At 35.9% G+C, this 17,499-nt stretch overlaps 1 protein-coding gene across 2 annotated transcripts in view; it reads right to left on the bottom strand.

The window, feature by feature from the left end:
* ema (C-type lectin domain containing ema) overlaps positions 1 to 17,499 on the bottom strand; it is a 223,042-nt gene that overhangs the window by 189,529 nt on the left and 16,014 nt on the right. For both annotated transcript variants that reach the window (XM_090386684.1, XM_090386685.1), the window contains exons 2-4: positions 13,972 to 14,100; positions 10,918 to 11,051; positions 2,888 to 2,955 (exon numbers count right to left, since the gene is read on the bottom strand). In XM_090386684.1, the coding sequence (XP_090242810.1) occupies positions 2,888 to 2,955; positions 10,918 to 11,051; positions 13,972 to 14,100 (331 nt within the window). The remainder of the gene's footprint in view (positions 1 to 2,887; positions 2,956 to 10,917; positions 11,052 to 13,971; positions 14,101 to 17,499) is intronic.

Genomic DNA, 17,499 nt, shown 5'->3' with positions numbered 1-17,499 from the left:
TGATACTGCATAATTTATGCAAATTACTTAACTGAAAGAAACTACAAACACCATAACAACTTTGGAACTAGAGGGAACTACATCCACCTTGATCTTGCACTTCCCACAATTTTCAAGCCTGATTTCAAGTAGAAACTTTGAAACTCAAATTTTATATTAAGGTACTCCTTTTTTAAAATGATTTTGGGAGATAAAAGCAACAGATTTACAAGGGAAATTTGTGGCATTCAAAAACAACTTGTTTACAAAAGTTATGAGTCTTAAGATGATTCCTATTCAAGAACTTTGTTTTGTTGCTTTTAAATACTGAATACAAAGAAATTAATTAATTTAATTGCAATTAACGGTGTAAAAATGTTACTGCATAAAATAGCATTTTGGTGCATATTTTTGTTTATTTTATTGCATAATTTTAGTATATTGTCAGATATCTAGTAATAACAATAACAGGAAATAATTCAGAAATCGAAAAAGCATAACTTATTTTTAGAGAGAGCGAGAGAGAAAAAGAAAATAAATTTAATTTGAAAAAGCTAATTGTACATTTTAGGTGAACATGTGCAATTCATAAAGATATCAGTAGTGGAATAATGTTGTGTAATTCAAGTTACACATAAAAATGGATACACACTTGATAATTTAGCAAATAAAGTTAAGTCAGAAGAATAATAATAAAAATAGTTCATCACGAGGGGAAAAAAAAAAAAAAGAATTTTTGGCATTATTGTATTTATTTACATTAAAATTCTGGACCCACACCCAAACCACAAAATTACTGAAGAACTGACCCACACTATGTAACCCATGGGCACCTGACCCAATGCAGGACTCGAGCGTATAGGGAACTTGTGATAACAATAATGACTTCTACTTTTGTTCCAGAAATGTAGCAGATTATAATGTGAAGAACAAGCAGAGCACTGTGGTAGCCCAACAATATTACTTCAGGCCAGTATCCCATGGACCTGAACTAACGGTACCACCTCCACCAATTGGTCTTGAACATATGCCATCAGATCTCTAATTGGACAATTGTGATCTAGCGGATGAATAAACTACTGTGATGAAGAAATTCACAACTGTGGACCACAGCTGGTTCTACAAAAATGAATTCAATAATCTCACCAAAGATTTAAATCTATCAAAAGGCCTTCAGAAATTTAAGGGTCAGGGCCGAACTCCAATAATCTACTGGCCCAAGGCATAGTCTCTAGATGGTATAGATATGATGTAAAGAATTGGTTCCAAAGAAGGTTCAATGACATGCTACAACAAAATTCCTACAGTTATGATTTTTTTTTCCTTTGGAGTTTTCTACCAACCAACAGAGTCAAAGCTATTTATTGACTCAAAGCAAAGGCTCAAAGGAAATAAGCATGCATTCGTTACTGTAGCTCATTCAGCACATTTAAGAGAAAATGAAAATGTTAAGCTCCTTTTGGAAAAATTCAGATCATTATTAAATAGTGTGGAGATTTTAAAATCATTTGTCTGCTACTCAGCCAACAATGGCTTTCTGTGTGAAGAGAATAGCTAAGCAAGCAAGTTTAAATTGGAAAAGAAGTGTAGCCACCAAGATTGTCTCTAATAACAGGTTTAAATAATATTAAAACTAATCACTAGTAGGCTGAAACAAAGTATTGTTATCTCTTCTGCATAAAAGCTAGGTTTAGTGAAACAGTCTGTCCAGGCCCTGAATAAAGAAGGAAATTGTTTCAAGTATGTTTGCAATAAATTCCCATTTCTTACATACAAAAAAAAAAAAAAATATCAAAGCAAGAATTTTTGTTGTACTTCAAATCTGCAAGCATCTGTTACTCTTTATTTGAAGAATCTAAACTAAAAGAGAAGATTGGACTGGCTTTAAAAATGTAGTATGCAATTTTTTGGGAAACAAACACTCAGATGAGACAATTGTGAGTGACATGCTGGAGAAATTCAGAAAATTTGCAAAATGAGTGTTAAGGTACACTTCCTGCACTCTCATCAACTATTTTGCAGAAAATTCAGGTAGTTTAAGTGCAGAGCAGGGGAACAATTCCATCAAGATAACAGAAAAGGTACCAAGAAGGATGGAATGTCAATACGATCGCTGACAATTGCCGGATGTTAAGAGGAGCAGCCACCAAAATTAGCTGCCTGATGAACTCAAAAAGACATGCATTCAACCTAGTGTAGTGTATAAGAAATGCATCTATGGTTGTAAATATACAAAATAAACCAAAACTATCCCACTAATATTTTTGTTTTTATTTATTTGCAAAAAATTCTAACATGATGGAGAAATTTTAAAATAAATTTCCATTAGAAATGTGGTTCAGATTTCTTATCAACAGTAAGACAGAATTTTTCTGAAATTGTAGACCAGTACAATTAATACTTTTAAAACTGAACTTTTGAACTAAACTGAACTGAACAAACGTAGACCTCAATAATAAAATCTTCATTGAAAAACTGATGCAAATTTAGTTTAATCTTTGCAAAACGTTCTGTGCACTATATTTGTTTACAGGATAACTATAAGAAGGCTAAATGCTCCAAACTTCTTAGTATACATTTATCCAAAATTTAATACCTCTATAAGACAAACTTAATAAATGTTACTATAAATGAATAAGGATAATGTAACATGATAATGTAGTATGTTTTCCATACTGCATTTTTTTTAAATTTTTTTAGCTGTTTTGCAATATAAAATTCCTCAGTACATTAACTGATAATCAATACCTTTCAAGAAAAGTTTGTGCCTTGATTTCTCTAATAGAAATTAAAGCAATTATTTTTATTTTAAAAGGTTTGGGCACAACAAGCAGGTGCAAGCATGCCTGCTAACAGGTTAAACAATAATAAATGCTTATAACTAAAAAATAAAATAATAACTGCTCACCTCTTCATCCGAAAAGTCAAATTTGTGAACAATGATGGAATTTACATGATTATTAGACAATAAGTAGTCTAGAAAAAAAAAAAAATAATAATAAATGACATTTTATAATATACTTTTAAAACTTGTAAAATTTTTATAATATACAAATACAATTTTTATAAAATACAAAATTTAGCTTGACAATCAAAACTACAACCATGGTGAAAAGTTGCCACTTTTCACCTTGGAGATAATGAGAGTGATCACCAGCAGAAATCTATAATCTTTATATAATATCTACCAATCAATACCAGCAAAAAATTTAACAGGCCTACAGAGATCATTTTTTTTTCTTCTTTTAGCACTTCTAAACTTTACAGAATGCCTACAGATGGTATCTTTATATTTTCTTACTGGTAGATCATAACATTATATGATGCAATGCAACAAAATAGTAGGTAGTGATACTATTATCTCATTAACAATGGTTAGGTGCAAAATGTTCAGCCTCACTGGATAGGGCCTCTTGCCAGCTAAATCAAAGATAGTTCTGCATGAACATCATATGCATAAATTGGAAAAGTGTGACATTAGGGTTAGCTGAAGACCAGAGTGATTACAAATGTGTAATATTCCAGTGGCCTGGTGTTATGAATGGTGTCCCTGAGGGTTCTGTTTTGGGAAATTTGATGTTTCAAACTTTCATTAGTGATGGTACAAATTTAAAACCACAATATTATCCTCAAATAGGAGCAGTGAAAAAAAACAAGTCCTCAGTCTATAGAATGCTTATATGACTCAAGGAAGTACACTTTTCTACATAAAAAAAAAAAAAAAAAAAAATTTCCCCAAACACTTATTTTTCCACGCGCAAAAAGGAAAAAAAAAAAAAAAAAAAAGAGAGAGAGAGAAAGAGAGACCAAAATTATCTCCAACTTTACCAAAATAGTTCCTTTGGCTACCTTAGCTAATTTATTCTAATGATTTAGACAAACTGCTCAAAGGTAAACTTCATTTTATGCCCACTGGTGCGCTCTCGCTCTATCAGTAAGAAGATATCATATACTGATTTCCCCCTTCAGGGTCTAATACAACTTAATCAGGTACCTCCCCAAAGTGTATAGCTGTCAAGAGCTTTGCACTTTCTAAGATATAACCATTCCTTGTAGAGATAACAATTGGTGTTGCTCGCCAATCTAGTCACTTCTGTGCACCCTCCCCAAAAGTTATGCCTTTTTATCATTGCTCCCCCTAAAAACTTACAATATTCCAAATGCAGTCTCAGTATCATCTTATACAGAAAAATAACATTCTTCCTTGATAGATCACTGATATTTGCATTGCAATGGAAATTCATTTTGATTGTATTGAAATCCTTAAGTCTTTTCTAACCATCTTTAAAGGCCATGGTACTTTCATAATGCAAACCAACAAAACATCATAACAAAGTCATCAATCAGGAACAACTGAAGTCATAGTCTGGTGAATTTGCCAGCACATATAAGTCCCCTGCAGGGCACAGACAGAGAGGATATTCAGATCAGAAGCAGCAGAAATTCCCAAAGTAGTGAGCAAGGAGGCAGAGGCAGGACTCCACACTCCACGGAAGGAAACTGTAATGGTGGACACAACAGGAGGATGACCAAATTCTTGGCAGATCAGTCGTCTGAGATTGGAGTCACAGTATCAAGCCTTAAGGCAGTGAGCCACATCCAGGTTGGACCCATGTCCCACAGCTTGGGCATACAGAATGAAAACTGAGTTAACATGACAGAGTGTCAGGATTCCATAAACCATCAGAGGGGGCGGAGATGGGAGAAATCCCCGGTGAAACTCCACATGGACTGTCCAGCCTCTCTGCATCAGCTGATTCACATCGATATTGATAATGGCATCATGTTTCTGAATACGAGCACCACGTGTTCTATGGCAATGTTGAGAGATGCGAGCCAGGGACTCTCAAGCATTAGCATATGATGCAAGAAAGCAAGCTTATACAGCATCAGCCAAAAAATAAAAAAAACCTTTCCCATTTCACCAATCCATTCACTCCAAAATATGTCCCTTGAATCTGTTTAAGCTATTAACTTCCAGAATGACAGATGGAAGTTTGTTCCAGCAATCAACCCACTTGCTGGCTATAGGCAAATTTCGGCACATCTATTCTGAAACTGTCTTTCCTCAGTTTAAATTTATGCCCCTTGAAGTGCATAATCTGAGCAAGAGGAGGAATTCCATCAGCATTCTTGCTCAAGCCATTCAAAGCCTTATACACCTCAATCAGATCACCTCGCAGGTGCCTAGATGCTGAAATTTGCAGAACTGAATCCTTTCTTGGTAAGAGCATCCCTTTGCTCCCCTCACCAATCTCATTGTTCTTCTCTGTACTAGTTCCAGCAGTTCCACATCCTTCATAAACCAGGCCTCTAGACCTGTATACAGTACTCAAGGTGTGGCCTGACCATTGCCTTATACAAAGGGTTAACACCTTCTTATCTCTGCTAGCAAAGTTACTGTATATCATTGACAAAACTCCATGAGCTGCTCTGGAATGCTCTGAAAACTTCATGTGACTGCACAATTACCCCCAGGTCTTTTTCGTTCTCCACTACCCTGAGTGTATTATCACACAGTTGGTATGTTACTCTGGGGTTACTGCTACCCATATGCAGTACTTTGTATTTGTCAATGTTAAACCTCAGTTGCCACTTCTCAGCCCATCTGCCTAACTTCTCTAGATCCTGCTGTAGAAGCTTACTGTCATTAACAACCCTGCCAACCTTCATATCATCTGCATACTTGGACATTAAGTCTAATACCTTCATTAATATCACTGATAAATAAAGAAAACAATGGCCCCAACAATGAACCCTGTGGAACTCCACTAATAGTATTAGTCTACAAAGAGCAGTGTCCATTGATTACCACTCTGTCTTCTCCCACTCAAACATCTGTTTATCCATAGGAGCAGCTTGCCCTTAATGCTATACTGCTCCAATTTGTACAGCAGTCTTATGTGCAACAGTATCAAAAGCTTTTTTGAAATCAAAGTATATGATATAAAATTATTTTTTTTGCATCCAGTTCCTTTGTGACCACATTGTAGTATCCATTCAAATTGGACAGGCAAGATTTCCCCTTAACAAAACCATGTCATGTCTGAACTATAACTGCAGTCTTGTATAGGCTGGAATCTATCAGAGCACTGCTGCATTAAGTGTGAAGGGCACATAGTGACAATTTGATTCCAGGCAACACTTCAATGTCACAAAGCCAGAAAGCACTATTGATTGGAGGTGGACCCAATCACACATGCCACAATGAATACAAGCAACAAGACTTGGACTTATAGGTGAATCATTAGTTAATTCTTCCCATGAGCTATCATCCTGAGTTATGATATAACTTATCTAGCAGTGAAATTACAAATCATGCCCCCCCCCAAGATTCATGAATAGCTTCCCTTACTCTTTGACACAGCGAGGCAATTCATGAATCCAAACCAACTGTTCAGCATTCCCCACTACCTACAATGATGGCTGACCTTGTGGTACAGTAGTTTTGTCACTAAACTTAGCATTTATAGTAAAAACTATATATAAACCATAAATATAATTAAACTGAAAATAATATATTCAATAAAGTTAAAAATATTTAAATTGTTTGAAGATATGACAGTTATGGCATGTCTTCAATGTGCATGTGATGAGGTAAAAAAAATTTAAGAACATGCTATTCATAATTATGCCCTATAAACTTAAACCTTGGAAAATAAAATTAGTCATATGGATAATGCAAGTTTAAAAGTAAACAAAAAAAATATATATATATAATTAAGTGTAACCTCAATATAATGCATAGGAGAGAGGAGAGGTAAACTTTACACATCCATGTTACAGCCAAAAATAAAATTTAACCAGTTTTTCCAATTGTTTTTAACATAAATACACAATAACCAATAAACACAATCTATTAATTAAACATTTGTTGTAGTGATTTTATACCAACAACTCAGAAATTACTTTCCACAGAAAATAGTGTAATATGACAGATACATTCTGGGTCAGAACACAGGTTTCTCTCTCAACAAACCTTCAAGGATGCGCTACTTTGTGGTATCAACAACAGAAGTGAATTTTACAGTACTACAGTAAAATTATGGAGAAACTGTCATTAGTAGCAACCACATAAAAATATACAAACTGTTTGTCAATTCATGCACACTTTGCATTATGCCTTTAGCAGATTCTGCCATTCTAAATGTGATTTCTTCCTTGAGAAAAATGCCACATGCTACTGTTTACAAACTTTTATAACTGAATATATATTGCAACTCATAAATACGGTAACTGGTTCCACTCTCTGAGCTAAATGTTTAGTTTTGTGAGAATCCTATGTGGAATTAACATTTCATTGATGTATTTTTATTGTATCTCTAATTAAAGCAAGATGGCAGAAACTGAACATCTACACTCTTGGATAACTGCTAGTACTTATAAAAATTTAACTGTCTAATTGAGGGACAATGCCACAGAAGCATTAAAGGAAAACAAAGGAATAGTAGACGACTACTATAAAAAATTATTTGAGGAGCGAGGAAATGATGCCAGCAGTGGGGAAGATGGATCACAAATTAGTAACACATACAACATACCTGATATCCTTCTTGAAGAGGTAGAATATGCATTGAAAAAAGGAGAAGATGAAGTAACTGTATAGTTGTTAAGGTTGGGAGAAGATATAAACACAGAAACTGACAAGACTCTTTACAAAATACCTTAGGAATACCTTAGGAAAGCCTAAGGAGTGGAATAATGCAATCATAATTTTGCTGCATAAGAAAGGAGATAAATCAAAAATTGGAAATTATAGACCAATTAGCTTGTTGTCCCACATCTACAAGTTGTTCACAAGGGTCATTACTAACAGATTATGAGATTCAACCGAAAGAGCTGGCTTTAGGACAGGATTCTCAACTATGGATCACCTTCACATAATATCGCAGCTAATGGAGAAAGTAAATGAATATAAAACACCATTATAGTAATCGTGGCATGTGATGCAAGAAAGCAAGTGTATGAGCTTATGCAGAACAGCCAAAAAAAAAAATTTGGTTTTAATTTACAAAACAATTCCCTCTAAATGTTTGTCCAGTTCCTCCTTAAATTTATTTAACCTATCAACAACTTCCACAACAACAGATGGAAGTTTGTTCCAGCAATTAACCACCCGCTGGTTAAAGGCAAATTTCTGCACATCTATTCTACAGCTGTCTTTCCTTAATTTGAATTTATGCCCCCTTAGGTTCGTAATCTGAACAAGTGGAAGAATCCCATCAGAATTCAGAATGCTCAACCCATTCAAGACTTTATACACCTCAATCAGATCACCTCGCATATACCTAGTCTCCAGCCACTGCAATTTGCAGAACTTAAGCCTCTTGGTAAGAGGCTTAACCAATCTTGTTGCCCTTCTCTGTACACGTTCAAGCAAATCTACATACTTCATAAAATGAGGTCTCCAGACCTGTAGGCAGTACTCAAGGCGTGGCCTGACCATTGCCTTATACAGAGGGACAATCACCTCCTTTTCCCTGCTAGCAAAATTCCTGTATATCATTGACAAAACCCCATGACCTGCTCTTGCAGTCTGTCTGCATTGTTCAGAAAACTTCATATCTGATTACACAATTACTTCCAGGTTTTTATCATTTTCTACCACCCTAAGTGTAGTACCACACAGTTGGTACAATCCTCTGGGGTTACTTCTACCCATATGCAGTACTTTGCATTTGTCAATGTTAAATTTCAGTTGCCACTTCTCAGCTCATCTTCCCAAATTTTCACTGCCATTACTGTCATTAACAACATTGCCAACCTTTGTATCATCTGCAAACTTTGACACTAAACATGATATACCTTCATCAATATCATTGATAAATATACAAAACAACATTGGACTCAACACTGAACCATGTGTGATTCCACTAATAACATTAGTCCACGAAGAGCAGTGCCCATTGATTACCACCCTCTGTCTTCTCCCACTTAACCATCCTTTTATCCATTGTAGCAACTGTTACAATGGATAAAAAAGTGTTACCCTTCGATCCCCCTTTGTGAATTGGGGATACATTTGCACATCTCCAGTATGTGGGGACCTCCCCTAAGTCCAAGGATGCTCTCATAATTATGCCTGGCATTTGTGGATTATGAAAAAGCATTTGACTCCATACAGCATATGGCAATGTTTCGGGTACTGAAAAGACAAGGCATAGACACCCCACACATTATGCTTTTTAAGAAAATATATGAGAACGCTACCTCCTTTATTAGACTAGACAAAGACAGTAGCAAATTTTAAATTGAGGAAGGAGTTCGACAAAGAGACACACTCCGAAGTTGTTTGTTGCTGCCCTTGAAGAAGCTTTCAGAAGATTGGACTGGTCGCAGAAAGGAGTCAATGTGTATGGAGAGTACCTAAACAATTTACGATTTGTAGATGACATTGTGATCATAAGCCACGATCCCAAAGAATTAAGAGGAAAATCTTAATCAGTTATGCAGAGCTAGTAAGGATTTCGGACTAAAGATGAATATGTTTAAAACAAAAATAATGATGAACAAATATGCTCAGAAAGGGATATAATCATTGAAGTGGCAGTAATTGAAAAGGTGAATTCATATACTTATCTGGGACAAGTCATTAGCTATAATAATGATAAATGGCTGGAAGTCAAGAGAAGAATAATTTCAGATGGATAGTATTCAGGAAATAGTCACACCTGAGAAGTAATATCCCAATTTGTCTGAAATGTAAAATAATGAACCAATGTATACTCTCCACGATGATTAAGGAAGTGAAACTTAGGCATTCACCAAAAGAACGGAAGAGAAGCTGAAAACTACACAGCAAAGAATGGAATGAATTATATTAGGAATCAGACTGTTAGATAAGAAGAGAAACACATGGATTAGGCAGAAAACACAAATAAAGGACATTCTTATCAAAACTAAAGAACTGAAATGGTCTTGGGCAGGACAGGTAGCTCGAAGATATTACAGGTGAACTAAGAAAATAACAGAATGATACCCAAGAGGAGCTAAAAGAAAACCTGGAAGACAACAACAGAGATGGACAGATGAAATTCATGAGTTTGTGGGGTTTAAGTGGATGGCCATTGCACAAAACAGAAGGAACTGAAAAGTTGCTGGAGAGGCCTTCATCCTTCTGTGGATTAAAAATAGCTGATGAGGATGTTGTTGTGACGACACAGAAAAGAATACATTTGGAAATATTTTTGCAGTAGCTGGTTCCTCTCTAAGATATACAATTTACTTCTACAAAATTACAAAAGTAATTTTGCAGAAGTAAACTGCATATGTAAACTACAAAACTACAAAAGTCAATTGTGAAATTCATGTTTTGTCATAAACTGAGTTTTTTTTATGTTCCTCTTGGGGACATGATCATATTTTTTATTATTATTATTAGCCATATGGTGCAAGGAAGCCTGAGGCTTATGCTACACCAGCCAAAAAAAAAAAAATTCTGAATTACCCTGAGAGAGAGAGAGAGAGAGAGAGAGAGAGAGAGAGAGAGAGAGAGAGAGAGAGAGAGAGAGAGAGAGAGAGAGAGAGAGAGAGAAACAAGAGCCAGAAGTAGTAAGGAATCACCAAGAAAGAGATGATATCCAGCTCAGGATCCTGGGTGTGCCAAGCCCATATTCACCCGATATTTGTGTTATATTTGAAACCATGGCATAAACGAGGTGATATATAGAGGTTGCACTGTATTACCATTATTGAATATATTATTTTAGTCTTAACACCAGTGATATGATTATTAACTTGTAAAAAAAAAAAAAAAAAAAAAGAGAAATTCTACATCCATAAATGGCTGTGCTTTTAAGATTTTCATCACAGTAACAGAGAGAAAGCATCATTATTATTTTGCTAAAACAAAATTACACATCTGAAAAATTATTCTGAACTAAATTAAACTACATTTTACATGCAGCATTAAAAAGAAAAAAAAAAAGTGATACTTACACAATGATGTTTCATTCCTAATATTCTCAAAGAGAATGTTCAGAGTTTGTAATAACTGAACACAAACATAGCGTCCACATTTCTGTTTCATTATCTTTAAGAAGAAAGACAGCATATTCTTCTCCAAAAAGAAACTGCATTTAAGAAAATAAACTTTATTTGATATTTAATATGGAAAACAGAGTATTAAATCCGAAGTAAATCAAATTACTTTAAGTTGTCTAAATAAGAAAAAATATTTCTGAAATATAAACAAAAGATATTCAAATGAAAAGTGGACAACAACTCCTCTAAGTCCATAATTGTATGGGTGACTGTTGTGCTTTCTCACAGGAAAATGGATAGAGTAGGTAGCCAGTTTATGAAAAACACTGACCTAATAGTGAATACCACCTTCTCCAGCCTTTGAACAATCAACCACAAGTAGTCACTACACAGAAGAAAATTTTATTGATACAGACTTTCCGTGGTGTCAACAGCATTCCACAAGGATGCTGGCCTGAACTTGACCATAGATGCTCAATCAAGTTGAGATCAAGTGACCAAGCACAATGAAATGTGAAGTTATTCTCATATTCCTGGAATCACACCTGAATGAGCTGTGCCATGTCACAGCACATTATCCTACTGGAAGTAACAATTACCAAAGCAGATAAACTGAGCACGAAGGGATGCATACGGTTGGAAACATATGGCATTGAGATGTTGCTCCAGCATTACAGGCTCTTATGCATATCACAAAAATACTTCCCACATCAACCTGCAGTGTTCACACCTGGCATTATAATCTAACTGATTCATGCCACTGTTGTCATCACAGCATGGAACAATTAAAACCTAGATTTGTCAGACAAGGCAATATCTTCCTTGCATACTCCTCGAATGACCAGCATCAGTGTTCATGCGCCCACTTACCAAGAGCTGTAGCTGTACATCTGTGACAGACTTTGATGCATCATGTATTCCAACATGCTCCTTTTCATGCCACAGTTGTACTGTGCTATCATTTGACCAACTATGATTCTTATCCACCTCTGACATCAGCAAGCTGTCCCCAGTCAGAGAACTGCCATTAGAAAGATGTTTTCCGGTTGGCCCATTCTCAGATGGGCCAACCAGAAAATGCTGTTTTGCATGAACACCCAGGGGCATAGCAATGGTGGTGCAGAGGGATACAGTTACCCTGGGTGCAGAGCTTCAGGGGTAAACTGAAGGAATTGTGTATCACATTCACATTACCACACTCGGGTACCGGGAAGACATGTTGCCTTGGCATCAAGACCCTAGCTATGCTACTGTGAATACCCCAACAAAGCAGCAGTGTCCATGATGATTGTAATAACAGAAACAAGTATGCACAACAGTGCATACTTGGTATGCAAAACTTGGCACAGACATGAATCAACTGAGGATGACCTTCAACCGGGTTAGGCATTACATACATTGATTGACACTGTGATGAATGACAGACATAACCAAGCAACACACAGTTTCATTAAATCAGTACCAGAACATATGAACAGCACCTCAATGACTCCCACAAAATCTGCACTCACTGTATTCGATTACAGTGATTAACAAGAAAAAAGCAATGAGAATGGTTTGAGCCTGCAATATCTCATCAGATATGAACAAAATGGTAGACTTTCTCTGCCATAATGTTGTTGTTGATGAGCCATGGGATCACTATTTCACAGTTGAGAAACAAAAGAAATAAATATGCAAGTTAAGCATCCATCCCCCACCACTCAGAAGTTGGGGGCAACGAACAACACAGAAAAAGTCAGGCTGATATTTTTAGATGCTGCTTGAGTGCCATGGTGCACAAGTAATATAAATATTTTAAAAGAAGGAATGGAGCACTTTTAAACTAGATAAGATCTGAATATTTGTTTATTTCCAGTTGGAAATTATATATATTCAGATGGAAATTGGACATTGTGTAGCATGTTTCTACCACTTCAATGATATCCCAACAGCACATAATGGAAAAATAGGGATAAATTGTTATAACCACAATTATACTTATACAAGGCTAAAATTATCAGCTGAGGTATATTTGAATCGAATTTACAGTTAAATATTGTGAATGAGATGAAGGTTAAGAAGACAGAGATACTTGTTGAGACATTAGACTTAATTTTCTGTATATTGTAATTTTTGGGAAAAACATATGAAAGAAGGTTGTTCCAGAGAACAGAAGTACAAAGGCTAAATGAGGATGGTGAATGGACACTAACTGGATGAGGAGCAGCACACATTCAGACTGCTTTTGAAGAGATCAGTAAAATTACAGATGCCAATTCAGAAGAATGCTGTCCACAGAAGTATCTACAGAAAAGGAATATACATCTATGACAGAGTGGAGAGACTTTATAAGAAGCAGGTCATTAATTAGCCTGATTGTCTGCATAGAATTTTAGAAGCTTGAGAAAGCTTTTCCTCCCCACCCCTCAATGTGGGAACAGCATTCCATGGTAGGGAAGACTTGAGGTTTATTAAGAGTTAGTAAAAAATATTTAGAAGAAAAGTAATGGTGAGAGCAAAAAGAAGCCAGTTTCTTTGATGCAGATGAAGCAATATTGTGTTGTACTTAATCCAAGAGAGATTAGAAGTCAAGATGACCTTGACTTCTAATCTCTCTTGGAATAAGTTCTAAAGATACATGTGACCTTGTCTAGAAATCTAAGCATCATCAAAGATGATGCATAGGAGCAGTCTACTTTTAATATATATATTTTTTAATTTCCATTATGGTAAGCCATTGTATGTGAGTTGCATGTATTGAAACAAAAAAAATAATTTTTTTTTATGTATAAAGGGAGAAACACATTACATAACTTGTTATGGTAACAACAGAAAAAAAAAATTTCTGGAAAAAACACCTGTTGCCTGGGGTAGGGGATTATAGAAAACTATAATCTTGCACAGAACTTTCAATCAATATGATCAAAAGCCAAAATCAACGAAGTTGACAGAATGAGGCACTCACCCATACAATTTTAGATCTGAAATATTTATAAACAGAGTGAAAAGAAAATAAATATAACTTACTCAAACACTGTACTATCATTTTGATCTCCCCATATTAAGATTTCAGCTATGGATCTCAATGTCTCTACAAGGAGTCCCTTATTCTGTTCTGTTACAGTTTGGTTCTTTGACAAGAGGTAATACAAATATCTAGAGAAAAATAAACCCAGAAGAATTATATATAAGGCAAATGATTTTAAAAAAAACCAAATTCAATTTATAATAAAAAGTTTAAAATCAGAATCATAATTTATATTAAAGTATTCAACTATCAGTTCAAAAGTAAAACATGTTTGCTTAGTTCACATTATTCCTATTTAAAAAAATGTATATACTACAGAATGAAATTTGACATAAAATTTAATATGTATATATTACTTTTTGAAAAAGGAATACAATGAGGTTTGCTCTCTCCTTAGTTGGCCTTCTTGAAAATGGTACTAATTAAATTTTGAAGCATCCACTAGTTGAACAAAGTGCTAAATTTGACATTTTTTCACCTTTTTAATGTTGAAATAAAAGTTTTTGTTCAATAGAAGGAACAATCAATTTCCATTTTAACATGCTGGATGAACAGATGCAAATTAAAAAAAAAAAAAAAAAACTGAGAAGAATGAACAGAATTAAGTGTACAATATAAAAATGAAGAATGACTAAAATGTGACTAGAGTGGGCTAGCAAGCAGAAAGTAGACAAATAAGATTTCTGAGTCTGAAAAATTCAGAATTGAAAGTTCTGAATACCTAATTTCTCAGAAACCATAACTGAGAGTTTACTACACCATCCACCTTCTCAACCTTCAACCCATGTCAGCACTAAGCACTATAGGTTCCATATATATATATTTTATAAAATTAAAAATAGCTATACATTTAAATTTCAATCAATAAGAAAAAAAAGCATGCTCTCATTGCAAAAAATGCTATGTAAATAACTTATATTTACATTGTTATATCTATGTACACCGAAGAGCCAAAACATTATAACCAGTGAGTCGTTATGCAAATTGAAGCAACTGCAGGTGAACTATGGCACATGCGCGGGTCAGGACACTGTATAAAAAACACCTGATACTGAGCTCCGTTAATCAGTGTTACTCTTGTTCTTCAGATGGGAAAGGCAGCAGACTTAAGCGAGTTTGACAAAGGCCAAATTGTAATGGCCAGACAACTGTGTCAGAGCATATCCGAAATGGCATGGCTGGTGAAATGCTCATGGTCAGCAGTGGTTAGTACCTACTGAAAGTGGTCCGAGGAGGGGAAACCCACGAACTGCCGGTGAGGTGTTGGACGATCATGGCTCATCGATGCTCGAGGTGAGCGAAGGCTCTCCCAGATGGTACATGGCAATAGATGGGCGACTGTGGCACAACTCGCCCGTAATTGGAATGCTAGTGATGAGAGTAATGTGTCACAACACACAGTACATCGAACCCTGCTGGAAATTGGGCTGCGTAGCTGCAGGCTGCTACGAGTACCCATGCTAACCATGGTCTGCCACGATAGCGCCTACAATGGGCACGCGAGCATCAAAACTGGACCTTGAGTGATTGGAAGAAGGTCATCTGGTCCGATGAATCATGTTTCCTGTAGCACCATGTAGATGGCCAGGTATGTGTGCGCCATTTACCTTGGGAAGTGATGGTGCCTGGATGCACCGTGGGATGAAAAAAAGCTGGTAACGGCAGTGTCGTGCTTTGGGTGATGTTCTGCTGGGATACCCTAGGTCCAGTCATCTATGTGCCGGCTACTCTGACGTCTACCACCTACCTAAACATCATTGCTGACCCTTTCACGGCAACGGTGATGCCATCTGGTGGTGTCCTCTGACGGTGCCATCTTTCAGCAGGATAATGCCCCATGCCACACCGCCCAGATTGTTCAAGACTGGTTCGCAGAACATGAGGAAGACTTGGGTATTGCCCTGGCCTCCAAATTCCCGAGACATTAATCCCGTCAAGCATCTGTGGTTTGTGTTGGAATAGCAACTCCGATCTGTGGCGTCTCAACCACGGACCTTACAGGAGTTAAACGATCTGCTGGTTACATGTTGGTACCAGATACCACAAGACACATTTAGAAATTTTGTAGCGTCCATGCCGTGGCGGGTACGAGCTGTTTTGGCTGCATGTCAAGGACCAACATCATATTAGGTAGGTGGTCATGTTTTGGCTCATCGGTGTATATAACTGATCATTATACAGATTTATATCTGCAATGTTTTTTTTTTTTTTTTGAAATAAGACACTGGGGATATAAAGCTATATAATGATATTGATAATGTTTATATCAGGGATGGATGGAGGGAGGGTGGCATACTCACATCAGGATATTGGGCCCCCCAACCAAAATTCAAACTATTTTCCCCTATCACAGACCAAGTGGTTAATCACGCAACACAAACAAAAGACAACACTATACTATGATACTTGCACATCATTACACTGATTGGCCTCTATCATATATAGTACTTCACACTGGGCAGGTTTTTTTACTAGGCCAGAGCCGTCTACAAAATAAAAAATAATAATAATACCCTCATACATTTATAATCAACAACTGACGACAGCATATAAGAGATATGTGCACCAGTGAGTGGAGACAATCCTGAAATAACTTATACCTTTAGTGGTGTTGAATTAAAAATGGTACAGGACAAAAGGGGATGAATCTTGAGATTATTATACAGGTAAATATGAGGGGCTCTGTTTAGTGCTCACTGGTGGCAAAGAGTCAATGGTGTCCAGTAGATGACTTATGAAAGAATCATTTGTAGAGGATGGGAGGTTATTATTTAATTATATAAGAAAATTATGAGACAACTGGCAAAAAAGGTCATCCATACATTTTTTCTTTTTTTTTTTTAATGTAAATCCTGAACACAAAAGGTATTAGAACCTCTAAAACTTAGTACTGTGAGAAGACAGAATATACTTGTGGACACCAGACGTGAATTTCTGTCAATTGCAATTTTCAGGAAATTATGTGAGAAGGAAGGTTGCTCAAAAATATAGATGTGGAAGGGGTCATTGATCAGATGCATAGCTGCTAACTTTTGACTTTCATAAAGCTGGAGATCAGGCAATTGTTCACAGGAGAAAAACAGGAGAATTCCAAGCCAAAACAGGAGGTTTTTGTAAAGTCCACTGTGCACTAGAAATTAAATTTCACTGACAACAAATGTCTTTTATATTAAAACATACACATAGGATTGCATACCAATATGCTTTCAAATATTAGCTTACCTAGGATTCTTCTGTGTGGATTTCTGCATGGATCTATTAGGCATCAACTGATTTTGATTACTTTAGGAAAGAATGTTAAAGATTTTAATGCTGAACTCAGTTTTTGTTTTTCTAAACAGACTGAAAATTCTCTCATGCAGCATTACAACGAAGAATTGTTAAAATTACAAATATGACTTTGGATAATCTGTTATATTTTAAGCTTCTATGTGCACTTGTCAGTTCCCCAACTAAGGACTACTGAATATCAATTTTTAATTATTTCTTAATAGCACCTGATAGGTTCTTACTGGAACTGGTGCTGC

Source organism: Mastigoproctus giganteus, chromosome 12 (assembly GCF_048544385.1).
Source record: "Mastigoproctus giganteus isolate SK-2022 chromosome 12, ASM4854438v1, whole genome shotgun sequence".
Classification (NCBI taxonomy): domain Eukaryota; kingdom Metazoa; phylum Arthropoda; class Arachnida; order Uropygi; family Thelyphonidae; genus Mastigoproctus; species Mastigoproctus giganteus.
Note: the sequence above shows the minus strand (reverse complement) of the source record. Positions and strands in the feature narration are given on the sequence as shown.